The sequence below is a fragment of the Planococcus citri genome, chromosome 2 (assembly GCF_950023065.1).
Source record: "Planococcus citri chromosome 2, ihPlaCitr1.1, whole genome shotgun sequence".
NCBI lineage: Eukaryota > Metazoa > Arthropoda > Insecta > Hemiptera > Pseudococcidae > Planococcus > Planococcus citri.
Genome location: NC_088678.1, coordinates 73,343,984 through 73,362,043, shown reverse-complemented (window position 1 = coordinate 73,362,043; position 18,060 = coordinate 73,343,984). Strand labels below are relative to the sequence as shown.

General features: G+C 36.8%; 2 protein-coding genes across 2 annotated transcripts; both read right to left on the bottom strand.

Moving 5' to 3' along the window:
- Positions 1 to 3,276: 3,276 nt before the first annotated feature.
- LOC135837677 (speckle-type POZ protein-like) lies at positions 3,277 to 8,178 on the bottom strand. Its single transcript, XM_065353034.1, has 3 exons — positions 7,811 to 8,178; positions 7,475 to 7,703; positions 3,277 to 5,827 (listed from the first exon to the last, which is right to left on the bottom strand). Exon 3 carries the CDS (start codon positions 5,823 to 5,825, stop codon positions 4,992 to 4,994), a length of 834 nt encoding a protein of 277 aa, XP_065209106.1. The 5' UTR covers positions 5,826 to 5,827; positions 7,475 to 7,703; positions 7,811 to 8,178; the 3' UTR covers positions 3,277 to 4,991.
- A 2,906-nt stretch (positions 8,179 to 11,084) lies between these two features.
- On the bottom strand, positions 11,085 to 13,093 carry LOC135834159 (speckle-type POZ protein-like). The gene is made up of 2 exons (XM_065347998.1): positions 13,047 to 13,093; positions 11,085 to 11,979 (listed from the first exon to the last, which is right to left on the bottom strand). The coding sequence occupies exons 1-2, from the start codon at positions 13,091 to 13,093 to the stop codon at positions 11,085 to 11,087; spliced, it is 942 nt and encodes a 313-aa protein (XP_065204070.1).
- Between the last annotated feature and the right edge of the window lie 4,967 nt (positions 13,094 to 18,060).

The following is an 18,060-nucleotide window of genomic DNA, read 5'->3' as shown; positions in this document are numbered from 1 at the left end:
GATGCTTCCGGTAGTTGAAAATGTGTGTCATCAGTGTGTACGCATGTTTCAGTGCGTAAAAATTGGTACGCTAGGTCGCGTATAAAAGTGATTCGCGGATCTTCCGCAATACGAACGAATATATCGCGAGTTTTGCTATATTTGCCTATTTTGACGCCGTATTTCGGGTTGCGGTAAGGTAGTACAACAGGCATCAGGAGTATGATGTGTTTAGCCTTGTGATCATCGAAAATCATGTTTACAATTTTACGTAATTTCTCTTCTGTTTTATCGAATGGTTCGTTGAAGAAATTTAATTCTGCCTGGCAAGCAGATAATATGAATGTTGCGTTAGGTGTAAATTTCGATTTTTTGATTATATCGTGGAGGTCATTGAGCTTAATTTGCTCTTGTATGCAAGCAGGTAGATTGTATTGTCGTTTGAATGTACCTCTACGAATATAGTGTACGAGGCTGTCGCCAACCCAAATGTAGTCATCAAGTATAGACGAGTCTGGCTTAATCGGAGTCTCATTTGTACTAGGCGCAGACTCCTGATCGCCTAGTTCTTGGCGTTTCCCTGCGCCGTGTTAGTTGTATTAGGCTGGGGTGTACCAGTGGTGGTAGATGCAGTTGTATTAGGCGCAGTGGGTTGCGGAATGGGTCCAGTTTGTGTAAATGGACTCGTAATTGGGGCCTGCTGTGAAGCCTGTGTGGTAGGTTGGGGCGTGGTGGGTGGTGGCGGGGTATTGAATTGGATACCTGCTACGTTAGCAGCAAGAGTTGCCATCGCTGCTTGCGATTGTTGTGCTTGTTGCATTTGCAACATTTGTTGTACTTGTGTTGCAGTAAAAAATGTTTCCTGAGGCAATGTAGCCGTTGGCTGTTGTTGTTGTTCCTCCTCTTCGAGGTCAACAACATTACCATATTGATCGTATGCGATTACATAAGCCGGCACCGTATTGTCCGTTTCCGTATCGATATCAGTTACGTTTACTGAGTGTGTATTATTGTAAGGTACTTCAATTTGACCTGAGTGAGGTGAAAATTCACCTAGACAGTTACCTTCAGCATCGTAGGCTAAATATTTCACTTCCAGAGGCTTTGCTCTGTGTTTATTATTTTGGAAATTGGGTGGTGGAAAATTTGGCGCTTTACCATTTGTTATCGCGAGTACTCCCGGTGTAGGGGGGGCTGTAAGCGCGAGTGGACCTCTATTGGGAGGAGGAATGTTATAACCATTTCCTATCTGTTTGTACCCCATCGTAAAAGGGTTAAGTGGTATTCCATTTATTGCACGTCCTTGCATGTCGTGGTGCGCGAAATTTCCGCTTGGTTGGTCTTTAGGCGGTTTCATGTCCGCATTCCAACGGTTGTTGAGTATCGTATCTCGAGGTATGTTTGTGCGTCGAGGGTTACCGTTTGGTCCACGCTCAAATGGTTCCAGTTTAATTTCCTGGTGCCAAAGTCGCTGATAATCGTCTGCAATGCTCTGCATTTTTTCAATAAATTCAGTAACCGTCGTGTTGTTTGTTATAGGTAATTCTCTGTGGAATTGTTTTGGCATTTTAGTCCTAAACATCTGTAATAGGAATTCTGTACCGCGATGATTTGATTGCGCTAATGTCTTTAACCATCTTGTTAAAAATGCTACGAGTTCTGGCAGAGTCTTAGCGGAATTGACCCTGTCGCACTGAAGTTCAGCTTGACCTTGTATGGTTGCATTCCAGTAATATTTGAGGAAACTGGTTTTCGTCGCTTCGTACGTGTCAGTGCTGCGGCACGTTTGTCGCCATTGGGCGGCGTCCTTCGTAATGACTACGGACTTAAACGCAGCCGCTTTGTGCTGATTTTCAATTTTGTACATCGCCATATGATCTTCAAAGGCTTCAATGAATTCGTGGGGGTGCCACCGATTCTCCTCTGTGTATGTAATGCCGGCGTTCTTCATGATACCGAAGTCAATACGAGGTGGTTGTAAATTGCCTTGAATAGCTGTAAATTGTTGGTGCGGTGGCACCGCGTCGTATTTATCTTTTAGACGGAAGAATTCAGTTGTTAGTACTTCGTGGTTACGAGTATTCCTTTTAGTTTCAATTATGTTTTGACGTAATGTTTCGTCTGTATTGTCTGCACGTTCGGTAAGTTGTAGTACCGAGTACTGTGTGCTTGTTTTTAATTCAGCGAATTCAGCTGCGTGCTCAGTGGCCCAAGTGTTTATGTTGTTAATCGATTGTCTCAATTCGGCGAGATTAGTCTCCGATGATGTTAGTCTAGGGTCGACATTGCGAACAAAATTAGCTGCATTCGTAGCTGATATAGCAGCTTCTTGCGCGGCAAGGCGCGAATTCTGAGCGGCTTGGCTGCTAGTTGCCACTTGGTTATTAAATTGTTGTTGCTGAATGTACAGCTCTGTCAAATGTTCTCTTTCTACCGCGAATCCTTGTTGGATTGTAGCTTTCAAGTATGCGCAATTGATTGCTTCGTCATCCTCAGGTAGATCCGGGAAGTTTATATTCGGAATGTTATTATTCCCAGCCATTTCGGGTTTAGTTTCGGAGATTGGCTGTAAAGTAGATTTTGGCACACTACGGCGCGATGTACTCTTTCCTTGTAACGCACGTTCGTTATAATCTACTCGTGTGGTGGTCCGAGTACTGCGGCGCAGTGGTGTATTGGACATAAAATAAATTCTCTAAACGTATTCGAAAAATATTTTTATTGTATAAAATAATTGAAGCAAGTTAAGAATATTCACGAGGTAGTAATAAAGAGAAAATTAGTAGGTACTGCGGCGGTACCTTCACACGAGACGCGCACTTGAAAAATTGGCGCGAACTCGTGGAATCGTTTTAACCGTTGAGACGACGGCGGCAGCTGCAGCTACGGCGATATCGTCCGATGTTCGATGCAACGAGCGGGTGCAGCAGCGGCGTTGGCGGGCCGGCTGCTACTGTACGATGCACTGTTCTATCTAAAAACGCGGGAACTTTTCTTCGGCCTTTTGTGGGCGCTTATTCTCCGGAAAATCCACACGAACAAAAGCGAAAAAAGCTCCTAATATTATCTAGATAAATTTAGCGCAGTATTTATCATGCAAATTGGGCCAGGGAGCCCAAATTAAGCTCACGCGGATGCGTGTAAAAGCAGGAAAAATGCACTAAATTTAATTTCAAATTGCAGTTAGGCGCCAATGTGAAATATTACTTTATGCTGACTTCCTATAATGGATTAAGAAGAGACTTACCCCGGCTAGATTGGTAAATAATATTACACAGAATAATACACGACACGCGGTGTTGGTAGAATTATGTATTCAATTACGATACATGTCGATTTAAACACAATTTCACAATGAAACAATAATATAATAATTGCCTTCTTCGGCGAAACCGTTTAACACAATTAATACACTGATAAACTCAAATTAACCATATAAATTCAAATTGACATTACAAAGAAATAATAAGTTCAAATTAACCATTCACGCGAACGTGCCCAATAAACTCAAATTAACTGACCCGACACTACACAGTAGTACATGACGAATAACGGCCGCAGCGCCGATCACCGGACTCGACGTCCAGCTCGCGACGCTGTTCAGTGTTACCACCACAAGGGTGGTAATCTGTCCCTAATATCCCTTACAGGAACGGCATATATCCCTCTCACAGGGTGCTCGATATTTCTGGGCACCCTGTACAAGTAGATAGGTATCTATTTAGACTAGGTACCAACTTTGGATTTATTTTGACGAGTCGTTTACGATACCTATTACCTACTCAAAAAAATTGACTTTATTTTGGGCTCAAAATTCTTGAAATGAGATTTGATTTGATAAAATGATAAAAATACTTACAATAGGTACCTATTTGAATTTCTCTTGAAATTTGAACTCATTTTGATAAGTAGCGTGATTCTTTTTCAAAAATTCCAGAAATCATGACCCAATTTTGGGCTCTAAGTCTATGTCCTCTCCGAGGAAAGTTTTAAATCATGAATATGTTTTCTGCTTAGGCAAGTCAACTCAATATTTAGAATTTCAAATTTAAAAAAAAAGCCTGATGAAATATCAGAAAGCCAATTTTTAAAAGTTTGATATGTATGATTGATTTCAAGTGTCTAATTCGTTGATTTTCTTCCGAAGTCAGACATAATGACAGAAAATCAATAGTTTTTCTTTTCCAAGGTTTTAAAAGTCTGACATAACGTTAGAAAGACAACCGGTTTTACCCTCGTCTTCAAAAGTCAACCTCTCACCGATTGATCGGGTTTCTTTCAAGTTCTTCAAAGTGTGGCATAATTTCAGAAAGTCAACTGATTTTTTTCCACGTTTTCGTGATGTGGACGAGCGTGACGCAAATTTTGGAAAAAACCCCGACACAAAAATCATATAAACGCGTCTAAAAATATTTTCATAGTAATGTTTGAAACTCTCAGGAAATTGTAATCCATTTAGATAGGTCGCATGACGCTTTATGGGCCGTGAGAGGGGGGGGAGGAGGTTGATTCAATTTTAGCCATCGCGTATTTACTTACAAATCAGAGAACTGTATTATTTACATTTCGCTAATACCTATTCTAATTTGGACGAGAATATCGATAAGATACAACATACACAATGAGATAAGATGAGACATCCGACAGATAATCATGCAATTTTCACTTCTTTATTAAACGATAATAATAATTATAAAAATTGCATAAAATACGAAACACATAGTTAATGAGTATTATTTTTAATTGGGAAATACTTACATACTTACGAGTATAACTTTACAAAATAACTAATACGAATATATTTTTGTACACAGAAGTATGAACTAATTAAATTTTGATGCATGGGTCATACGTAAAAAAAAAAATCCAGAATTATATTCATGATTCGGGATGAAGTATTACATAATAATTATGTACAAATCATGTTTTCAGACGGGACATTACAAATCTCCGGAGTTCATTAAGAGAAAAAAAATAGGTACCTGCCTAATACAATACGTATCGTTATTCGTTTACTTCTTTAACAATATAGCTAGAATATCTTTCATCAAACCAGGACGGGATTCGGTCAAAACATTCCATATCTCTGGCTCGAAATCGGCAGAATTCTCTTTGATGAATAGTAAAGCATGTGCCTTTAATTCGTCAGCATTATGCATATCAGCCAGTACTAAAACTTTGCCTACATTTTCTGCTGATATTTCTGTGAGCAAAAGTCGTTCACACGCGTTTTTCAATTCTTTCAGGTCATATTTATCCGCAGCTGGGAGTAATTCGAAGGCCCATTCCTCCAAATTTGGCATCTTTCCAGTATAAATGTATCGTAACATTTCTTCGAATGTTTCTTGTTCCATATCTGTGATCGTAATGTGATTTGTCTGGCTTTCTTGCATATTATTTTTGAACATGGCTTTGAAAACCGAACTGCGCGCTGCTAAAATCAATTTATGAGCCGGATAATTTTTACCTTTCACTGAGATAGTTACATCGCTGAAATCTTCATCGATGCGAATCCGTTCCAGGTCGCTTGAAAGACTGTATTCGTCGTTTTCAATCGAACTAGCGATTGTGTCCAAATCATTTCCCGGTGTACTCAGTTCAACAACAAATAAGATATTATCTTGCCAAACACGTAACTTTCTCTCGCGAATCTCAGGATCTAAAGATATACTAAAGTCTCCGCAATATCCGTCCTTGCGAATAGAGTGAACACTGATTTGGATCGGAAATGTTTGTTCCAGGTCTGAGAAATTGGTTCCAATTGTCACATATCCACTTAGAGGACAGCACTTCATCAGAGCGATTATTGAAGTATGTACTATATAATGTGAAATAAAATAGACCATCACTGCAATATATGAAAAAAGTTTCGTCAATGTCATTTCAATTATAAAGTATCTGATACTGAACAAAAAAGGACATGGATTAGAATGGGGAATATATGTATATTGGCACGACAGAAAAAGTGATTCGAACAACAGGACATTCGAACGACAAAATAGGGCATTCTATAACGACAATTTTCAACGATAGTCCAGCACGACAACTCAGGTGATACGAACGACAATTCCATTTTATACTAACGACAAAAGAAATGTAATCCACATTCGAATAAATTATTCCCCGCCAAAAAAATAACTGCCCCGAAAAATAAATTGTATCCCCGCCAAAAAAAACAAAATGCGCGGAAAAATAAATTACCTACTCCTCGCTGAAAAAAAAATTTCCAGAGAAGTAACTCATTTTGTGATTAAGTATATGCAGAAAGTTCATTTTTGAGTTTCTTGATTTCATATCGCACCTCGGGAGTAATAAGGTCACATCTCAAAAAAGTGAAATTTTACAGGAGAGTGATTATTTCTTTTTTTTAAAAACTTGATTCATTATTTTTATCAACTTATAATTAATTATGAGGAATGAATAGCACCTCATTTTAAAGATCTGGTATCCTACCTTCATTTAGCATAAGAACACTTTGAAAAATAAAATCTTAAAAGAGGAAATATTTCAATGTTTGGAAAACATTTTGAGTTATAACCTTTCATTAAAGTTGATGTGGAGGCGAAAGGAAGCGTCCAAAAAAAATTTCATGATTACAAAGTTGTAGAGAATTAAATTTCCAATCGACATAGTTAATGTCGTTAGTTTTTTTCTAGAGTGCTTAGTTTTTGAGTTTTTCTCAAAAAACTAAAATTTCATGATATGTGCAAATTCATTTTTCTGAAAAGTGATCAATTTAAAAAAAATTTTCCATTTGGTACAAACCAATAAAAAATGCACTCTTTGTGACTATTTCTAACTAACAAACATTCAAAACAATCAAAACTATTTGTTAATATACTTTGTACGTGTGTACGAAATTTGCTCAAAAAAGGTGGCGTTTTTTGAGATGTACCCTTATAACTCCAAACAACTTGCAATGTTGTTGAGATTTTGAGTTAGGCCATTTGCGTTTTTTACAAGATCTAGATAATGTACCCAACTCAAAGTGTAATTTTTGGTTGAGGGGGGGTCATACAAACCCCAAAAATGCAAAAACTTCAAAATCAATTTTTTTTCGAGATGTGACCTTATTACTCCCGAGGTGCGATATGACTGGAATAATTGCTGAGCAAGGTCAAATAACTCATTATTTTGAATTATAAACCTGAATTAAAAACACTATTTTCTCGTTCTTCAATTAGATACTGAAATTGCTCTCGATTTCTTCATGTTAAACAATTTTTCAACTTCATAAGCACTCAGGAGGAGGGTGAACTGTCTCCTGTCTCTTGCTCAGTTCAGCTCAGACTTCAATTCGTTTGGAAATTTTTCAATTTTTTATTAGGGTTTGCTGCCCGGTGATCGGCATAAGTCGAGCAAAGGGAAGCGTATGTACCTACGTCAATTTGTTCCTGCCCCTATAGGCTGCAACACTAACTCAACACATGTGCAAGCATACTGTCTTCAGGTACCTATGCACATTCGAATGGGAGATATAGCTAACAAATCATACCTTTTGTAGTCCAACGTCAAACTCCATCTCAAATAATTACGAATAACTTTTTCGTCACATTTTAGTTCGCAATCAGTCGAGTATGTGCATACTCTTTCAAATAATTTGTTACGTCCCACATGTTGAATTCGACCGAAATACAATTTACAAACGAACTCGATTTGAATAGACTGGTTTGGGCCAATATCCGACATATTTCAAATCTGAACTAGAAGTGAAGCTTGAAGAACTGTAACATTATTCAAACATTTTAAATGAACTGACAATATACGACGTCGAAATGTTGTCTATGAAATGAATCGACTCGACCGGAATTTAAAGGTCTACTCTACATACCTGTTATGTTCTGAAATAGGTACTTAGTTACCAAATTGAAAATTCTACGGCACTTTTATCGAAAGAAACAATCGAACTTCGAGACCGCGAACGACCACATTAATAAAGTCAATAATTTTCCATTAACAAATAATCATTTTAATTGTATGTACATACATCTGAAATCAATGTATGTAGGTCTAGGTATAGGGTACGTATGCAATGTACCTTACCTATCATACGATTCGCTTCTTTCTGGATTGTTTGAATCCAAACGAAAAGTACTTCATTAAAAACGAAAACTGACTATCTCTACTGCACAAAAATAAGTGTTATTTTAACGCTGCATTAAGTACCTACTAACTTATCGAACTTGCAAAAAACATCGGACGAATATCATTAACCATAATATTCCAACGAATAAGCGCATAATACTGCGCACATGAATCATTGGGATTTATCAGACCAACAATTTTACGAATCCGCGTTAATGAGAGGTCAGTAAATGATTCTGATTGTCGCTTCCTTGCATATAAGACGCATTATTATATAATTTTTATGTCATGTAGCTGTTGTAGTTCAATCATATTGACTCATTCCCAAAACAGCACGCAGGGTACTCAACATTTAATCAATGCTATGAGTATAACAAAAGTATAGGTACGTATACTATACGCCGGCATTTTTTGGTCACTTCTTTTTTAGAGGCACGCTAATTCTCGAAAGTTGACAGTCCATAATTCTTTGTACCCCCTCCCCGCCTGAAACATCCAAAAAAAATTTATTTTTGCCTTATCTGTTTGAATAGTCCTATTTTTGTTCCAAAATTGCCAAACAACAGACCTGATTTTTTTTTGACCAAACCCACTTATAAGATCCTGTTTTTTTTTTTTTTTGCCAAAATTTCCCCGAATTAAAAAGCGTCAATTTATGCTCTAATAAAATAAGTAATCAAGAAGTGTTCAGTTTTGTTTTGTCAGAATTGTCAAAGAGTGTCAATTTTTGGGCAAATTGCGGAAAAGTTCAAATTGTAATATTTTTTCGTCAAAATTCTCAAGAATTAGTTTTTTGATAAAATATAATCAAATGGTCGTAATTTTTGCCAAACCTGGTAAGAAATTTTTACCTAACTTTTTTGGCCAAAACGTTAAAAAATCACTGATTTCTGTTTTGTTTGCTTGAAAAACAATCTTTTCGTTTCAAAATTTTCCAAACAAAGGTCCTGTTCAACAAATTTCTTAAAAACTTATTTTTTTTTGTCAAATTTCATTTTCTCCTAAATTTTATCATTTTTTTTTTCAGATTCTTGAAAATTTTCACAAAAAAAAACCCCGACTACGAATATTAAAACTCGATTATTTTTGAAGGCGCTGATCATATAAATGATAGATGAATCGATGGTACATATCTATACTACTCCATGAAATGAACTATCGGCCAGAATGTTTCAAACTGGCCACAAATTATCGGTTAACAATGAGAAATACGACAAGAACATATTACCATAGTAGTCATGCAGGGCAGTGTTTATACAATAGGCGAGAATACGCGACCGTCTACAACGTCAAAATTTCGAGAAAAATTTTTAAAATTATACAATTATTTATAAGAGATTCTTTGTCAAAAAATGAAACGAAAACTTATTGATTTCTGCTCACCTTCGAGAGGACCGCGATTTTTGGAACGAACCTGGTCCGAAACCCCTACGACTCAAAATTCAGCAGCTCAAATTGATATTTCGATTTTTGGGGAGTTTTGAAAATTCAAAATTTGTTCGTTTTCGGCTATTTATACCTACATATTGCCCCCCCCCCCCTTCTGAGACATGTACATAATATACTCATTTTGTAAAAATGATAGGTATGAACTCCCTCGAACCAAATTTCATCATTATGATCATTCTGGAGCCTCCAGCACGATTTTCGACTCCTCCAGTATTTCAAAATTGCTCCAAAAGATGAGGACAATGATTTGGGCAGCTAAAAATCGAGTTGCATGTGGCTTCTTTTCGACCTATTTGACGAATTTATCCGCATTTGGGTCTCAGAGATGAGAGAGCTCAGCAAACGAGATTATTTATAGACAATCAAAACAAAACAAAAAAAAATGTCAGATTATTTAATAATTTTAACTCTTTCGACAACGAGACAAACTGATGGATAAAATCCGAAGTGCACCCACTTTTCTAAAGTCAACCTTTCACCAATCCGATTGATCCAGTTTCTTTCAAGTTTTTCGAAGTGTGGCATAATATCAGAAAATAAACTGATTTTTTCCCCGTTTGACGTTTTCAAAAGTCAGCGTGACGTAGATGAGCGTGACGCAAATTTTGGAAAAACCCCTTGAAACAAAAATCATACCCATGGGTCAAAATATTTTCATGGTAATGAAACTCTCGCGAAATTGTAACCCATTGTGAATAGGTACCATGATGCTTTTTGAGGTGGGAGTGGGGGAGGTCGGTTCAATTTTTCACCACACATTATATTATTTACTTATGTAGGTCTGTACTTGAAACAGAGAACTATACTTTTTATATTTCGCAAATATTCTAATTTAGACGAGCACATGGATAGGATATATAGGTACACAACGAGATAAGATAAGAGGACATCCGACAGATAACCATGCAGTTTTCACTTTTTAATCAAACGATAATATCTAATAATAATTATAAATTGCATGACATACAAAAAACATAATAATGAGTATCATTTTTTATTAGAAAATACTTTTAACTATAAAAAATAACTAATGAGAACATATTTGCATGAACTAATTTTCACTTCATAAAAAGAAAGAATTCTATTTAGAATATGTTTTCAGACCCAACATTCCAAATTTCTGGGATTCGTTTTCTTTTTTTTTTAATTACCTGCCTAATACATACATACGAAGAGTGATATTCCAAAACTCGCTTTGACCATTTTCACAACTTTTCAGGAGAGAGGAAAAACAGTTTCCCTTTAAACGGGTAAATTGGCTTTTTACGCGAGCTTAGCACTTTATTTGGGTGGATTTATGATGTAGGAGTGTAGGTATACATTTCATCCACTAAATACTGCTGAAAAAATTTCAATAACAATGGACAAAGCGCGTTTTGAAACATTATTTTTTTTTTAAATTTTTAGTGAAATGGCTATTTAGGTGCGTTTAACACCTCATTTTCGTAGGTTGATGATGTAGGAATGAGAGTTAATACTTCATCTACCAGGTACCACTGAAAACCCAACTTTGATAAAAATGGACAAAGCGAGTTTTGGAATATCACTCTTCATACGATATCGTTATTCGTTTACTTCTTTAAAAACATAGCTAGCATATCTTTCATCAAACCAGGACGAGATTCGGTCAATACATTCCATATCTCTGTCTCGAAATTGGCAGGATTCTCTTTGATAAATCGTAGAGCATGTGCCTTTAATTCTTCAGCATTATGCATATCAGCCAGCACTAAAATCTTGCATGCATTTTCTGCTGATATTTTTGTGAGCAAAAGTCGTTCACACGCGTTTTTCAATCCTTCCAGGTCATATTTATCCGCAGCGGGGAGTAATTCAAAGGCCCATTCGTGCAAATTAGGCATCTTTCCAGTGTAAATGTATTGTAACATTTCTTCGAATATTTCTTGTTCCATATCTGTGATCGTAATGTGATTTGTCTGGCTTTCTTGCATATCATTTTTGAACATGGCTTTGAAAACTGAACTGCGCGCGGCTAAAATCAATTTATGAGCCGGATAATTTTTACCTTTCACCGAGATAGTCACATCGCTGAAATCTTCATCCACGCGAATTCGTTCGAGGTCACTTGAAAGACTGCAATCGTCGTTTTCAATCGAACTAGCGTTGGGTTCGTCAATTTTAATCGAATTTGTGTCCAAATCTTCTCTCGTTGTATACAGTTGAAAATAAACATGAATCGTATTTACCAATCTTATTTTATCCTCGTGAATAGCAAGATCTAAGAATGAACCAATTTCTCCGCAATATCCGTCCTCGCAAATAGAGTTAAGACCAATCTGGAACGGATATGATTGATTTATAATCGGATACTCGTATGATCGATCACAGCAATTACATTGATGATTCACGGTAGCGATTTGAATTACCGCATATCCCCTTAGAGGACAGCACTTCTTCAGACCGGATATTGAAGTACTATGTAATATGAAATAAAATAGACCATCACTGCAATAAATGAAAATAGTTTTGTTAAAATATCGTTTCAATTATCAAGTACCTGACCTAGATGAAAATTTAACCAAAGCTCGTGTCTAGCCTCTAGGTGAATTCATATTTATTTAGTTAAACATTCATTCGCCTCAACTACCTATAGTAAGTACAGTTGGTAGGGGGGGGGGGGGTTGAACCCAAACAAAATTGCCACAATTCAAAAGATTTTTTTGCTTTAAAATGTCTAGGATGGTGTCCTAAACAACATATCTGGAGCCGCCTCCGATCCACCCAGTGCGTTCCCCCCACAGTGGATTTTAGCCCCCCTAAAAACGTTGTTCGCCATTTTCTCCCCCGCATTGCATTTTAGTGAAACATATGTAGTTAGACAAAATAATCGACATCAAATTTCCGATCTAGTGATGTATCAACCGTCTTTGTGTCTACTAGGGGGGGAGGGGGTGGAGCTGCAGCCATTCAAATGGACAAAATTTTTTAACCCCCTCCCCTCATATTTACCTTTCAAAATTATGTAAAAATGTATCGTTGGGAGGGTTGGGGTAAAATGGGAATTTTGGGGAAAATAACTTAAGTATTGATGAACAGGGTGTCGTTTTCATACGATTCGATACCGCTGAGCACGAATATGACGTCAGATTTTTTGCTTCACTCATCTAGCCCTCCCCAGAGAACTTGGCTCTCTCAAATTTTACTATTGTTAAAAAGCATAAAATGAGTTTGAAACGCCATTTTGAGGGGTAAATATGAGGGGAGGGTGTTAGAGTAGGAAGTATATGCCTTAAAGCCACTACCAATATATTCGTCAATAGTAGCATACTCGTATGTCAACCCTTTACCAATCTGGTAACAATAGGCGTGGTCAAGGTGCTAATTTGGCTGGCTAGCCAAATTAGCTACCTAAACTCGTCGCAGTTCTACAACGACAAGAGTCGCGAATTGACAAGTTAATAGTACCCTAAAATACAGGAGAGCTCAGGCCCTTGGTTAAAGGTTTTTTATATTAGTTTATTTCTTTATTTCGTTTAAGTTTTTAGTTGTGTTAAGCTTTTTCTTTGTAATACTCGTGATTACATCTGTATTTATTTGTGTAATACAAGTTCGAGGACATAATTGCGTAGTTATTGACTCTGACTTAATTTATGATAATAATCTCGTGTGATAATCTCATTCGCGCACCAAGCCGGGGTAAGTGATTCATTGACAGCTTCGCATATCAATTTATTTTGTGTCTGAGAACATACCAAGTACATGACTCTATGTGTTAATCCCAATTGAAGTGTACTTGGTGTGGCTATCTAGCATCACACTACAATTAGAGAACTCTTTCATTATCTTATGTTAACGCTCTCTAACGCCTAGTTATTTATCAAGGGGATTGAAAATTTTTGTAGGGGTACCTACTAAGGATGGCTACAACATACTAAAAAAATTTAAAAATCGGTCCACACGGGGCTGAGAAAAATGACATTGAAATTTTAGAAAGGGGGTTCCCCAAAAAGGGGAGGGGCTGTGGATTTGAAACTTTTCACGCGGAAGTTTCTCGATGGTACCCACCTTTGATGCTAATATCAACCCGAACCCTTTCGAGGGCCATTTAACCCCTCTTGAGCGCATACAGTCTTCATGTATTTTCCAGAAAACCCCTCCCATTTGAATGGCTGCAGCTCCACCCCCCCCCCTAGTAGATACAAAGACGGTTGATACATCACTAGATCAGAAATTTGACGTAGATTATTTTGTCTAACCACATAATTATTTTTCGCTAAGATGCAATGCGGGGGAGAGTAAAATCCACTGTGGAGGGGACGCACCTGGTGGATGGGGGGGTGGCCCCAGATATGTTGCTTAGGACACCATCCTAGACATTTTAAAGCAAAAAAATCTTTTGTGGCAATTTTGTTTGGGTTTACCCCCATGAAGTGCTTTACCGACTGTACTACTACATATACCTAAGCCTCAACAAATTAATGATTGATAAGTGGCGACTGGCGACTTAAATTCAAAATGTAAGTTGGAAGATGTAGCCAAAAAATCATACCTTCTGTGTTCTATCGTCAATTTCCAGTTTAAACGACTGTTAGCGCCAAATTTGGCTGGTTCTCCAGGGGAAGTGTATACTTTTCCAAATACTTTATTACGTCCGCAGTGTCGAATTTGAGAGAAAGGAAGTTGCCATCTGAACTTGGTTGGAATAGACTTGTTTGTGTCAATATTCGACATATTTCAAAAACTGAACTAAACGAGAAGCTTGAAGAACTGTAACACTATTCAAACATTTAAGATGAACTGACAACAAGACGTCGAGATGTAGTCTATGATTTGAGGCGCAAATTTCCAAAACGGCTTAAGTCCATTTTTTTCGAATCGCATTTTTTGGCGCCATCTGGTGGATGGTGTACTTTTAGACACACTCCCATATCTTACCGCAAAATTCCACACACATTTGCAACCAAAAGTCCAAAACCCCATTTAAAAAGCCAAAAGAAAAAATAACAGCGGATAAAAGCCAGTTTGGGTTTGGAAAGTTTTTTATAAGAATATTAAACTGAATTAACCTTATAAATTGTACTTACATATAAGTGAAATCAATGTATCTACCTACTCAAGTATGTACTTACGAACGTTGCTATCATACGATTCACAATATTCTATCTGGATTGTTCGAATCCAAACGAAAATTATTACTTCATTAAAAATGAAAACATGACTGTCTCTACAACACAACACAGCGTATAATTTGACTCAGGCATCAGTATAACTTATCGAACTTGCGAGAAACGTCGGACAATCATGATTCACCGCTTAAGCGCATAATACGGCGCAATCGCATATGATTGCGAATCATCGCGAATTATCACATCAACAATCCTATACAAATTCACGCGAATGTGCGGTCAATAATACCTACCTAATTGATTCTGAATGTGATTGTCACGTCACGTTTTTGCATTATACTAAGTGTGAGTACCTATGGTACATATTACTGTACATGTTACTTATTTCACATAGCTGAGGTAGCTCAATCACATTGACTCATTCCCAAAACAGCACGCAGCATACCCAAAATGAAATACCATCAAAGCGGATAAATTCTGACCAGAATAAATTTAGATCAATGCTACAACAAAAGTAGGTAGGTACTATTATAGACCACAATCCATACACGAAAAAGTGCTCTAGAAGTTGATTTTGTATTTTTTTTTCGGGAACCAAAAAAACGCGCTGCCAAAATGAAGGTGCTATGTGCCCCATTCAGAAAAGTGCAATATGGAAATTTTTCCCTTGCACAAATGAGGGGTGGACCCTCAAAAAGGTGATTTTGGGGACATGGTCGGAACCACAAAAACTCGACGGGGTTGTGTTGGGGGACTTCTCCTGATACCAAATATGTGATTTTTTTCCGTGACACCCTGCACAACTGCATAATATTATGGCACTTTGAATGCGATTTTTATGCATTTTTGGCCAATTTCGACGATAAAACGGCTCTTATGACCAGAGTATGGCCTGGAACCAACGGATTCTTGGACGTGTGTTAAACGAGGATATTTGAAGCCCAACTACGCAAAAACGGTGAAAAAATACTTGCACAACGCGATTTTATGCGCACTAATGGGTTTGTCAGCTACCCCCCACCACCAGAATTCAACAATGCATTATATATCCGATAATATCGATGCGACCTATCAAAATGGTATAAAATTTCGCGCTGAACTCTAAAATCGCAGACATTTTTCGTTTCCACCCCCGCATGATGGCGTTTTGCCCCCAAACTGAATCCAACTATGATATTGAACATATTTTGCACATTTCGCGTTGATGGTGAGGATTTATGTGTACGCAATCAGAGTGAATCTCATATTCGTTATTTGGGAATATTTTTACTTCAAAATTTTTCATTCAACCTTCACCTCCTCCCCTCACATTTCAGGACTATGTTAGAACATAGATTTCAAAACATAGACATGACCCATCGAAATGGTAAAAAATTTTGCGCTGAGCTCGAAAATTGCAATCATTTTTCATTTGCACCCCCTCGGCGGAGTTTTGCCCCCTCCCTCCATAAAGCCAACCATGAAATTGAACACTGTGCACATTACGCGTCAATATATATGAGGATTTATGTGTACCTAATTCAAATGATTATCACATTTGTTACCTGGGCATGTTTCTGTTTTTTTTTTAATATTTCATTTTTGTTCCAATTTTCTTATTTTTTCGTATTTTTCTCTCGTTGTTCTTAATTTTCTGTTTTTTTCTCATTTCAATTCGTTTTTTCCGTTTGTATTTTTGGAATTTTTCATTATTGTTCCATTTTTTTGTTTGTATTTTTTAAATCATTTTTTTCCTTTTGTTTTTACTCATTTCACATCATCTTTTTTTCATTTACATTTTTTTGTATCTTTCACTGTTGTTCCATTTTTTGATTTGTATTTACCTATTTTTTATTTTTCTATTTTTTCTGATTTTATATCATTCCTTTTCATTTATACTTTTTTCATCTTTCATTTTTGTTCCAATTTCCTTATTTGTTTGTGTTTTTTTCTCGTTCTTAGCTTTCTGTTTTTTTCTCCTCTCATTTCGTTTTTTTTGCCAATTTTTTTGGAAATTTTCATTTATATTCCATTTTTTTGTTTGTATATTTTAAATCGTTTTTCTTATTTCGTGTTTACTCATTTCACATCAAATTTTTTTCATTTACATTTTTTGTATCTTTTACTGTGGTTCCATTTTTTGCTTTGTTCCAATTTTCTTATTTAGGTATTTGGTTTTTTTTCTCGTTGTTTTAATTTTTCTTTGTTTTCTCATTTTCATCTTGTAAGTGTTCAATTTCATGGTTAGCTTTATGGAGGGAGGGGGCAAAACTCCGCCAAGGGGGTGCAAATGAAAAATGATTGCAATTTTCGAACTCAGCGCAAAATTTTTTACCATTTCGATGGGTCATGTCTATGTTTTGAAATCTATGTTCTAACATAGTCCTGAAATGGGAGCGGAGGGGGTGAAGGTTGAATGAAAAATTTTGAAGCAAAAATATTCCCAAATAACGAATAAGAGATTCACTCTGATTGCGTACACATAAATCCTCACCATCAACGCGAAATGTGCGAAATATGTTCAATATCATAGTTGGATTCAGTTTGGGGGCAAAACGCCATCATGCGGGGGTGGAAATGAAAAATTCCTGCGATTTTAGAGTTCAGCGCGAAATTTTATACCATTTTGATAGGTCGCATCGATATTATCGGATATATAATGCATTGTTGAATTCTGGTGGTGGGGGGTAGCTGACAAACCCATTAGTGCGCATAAAATCGCGTTGTACAAGTATTTTTTCACCGTTTTTTCGTAGTTGGGCTTCAAATATCCTCGTTTAACACACGTCCAAGAATGCGTTGGTTCCAGGCCATACTCTGGTCATAAGAGCCGTTTTATTCTATCTTTTTTCTCAGTTTTTATGGCTATTTTTCGATATTTTTGAAATTTTCCACAAAAAAGCCCATGAACACGTATATTAAAACTTGATTATTTCTGAAGGCGCTGATCTCATAAAATATGATAGATAAATCGATTTTACAATTAATACCGTTGGACTTGAAATGACTACTACACCATGAAATAAACTATCGGCCAGAATGTCTCAAACTAGCCATGCAAATTATCGACTGGCAATGAGAAATACGATGAGAACGTGTCTATTCGTACAGGGCAGTGTTTTTCAATAGGCTACAATAAGCGGCGGAAAAATTTCGAGCAAAATCATTAAAATTAGGTATACGATTTAGGGGATTTTTTGCCAAAAAATAAAACGGAGAAATTGTTGATTTCCGCTCACAAAGGAACCTCTCTAAATGTCCAGTGTTCAACGTCGATCTGAACAGGACCGCGATTTTTGAAACGAACATGATCTGAAACCCCCACAACCAAAAATTCAGCTGCCCGAATTGATTTTTCGGTTTTTTGGGGAGTTTTCGAAAATTTAAATTCGATCATTTTCGGCCATTTGTGTTTTTTCCCCCTAAAACATGTAGGTATACTCATTTGGTAAAAATGACGGAATTAGTTCTGTCCTGAAGC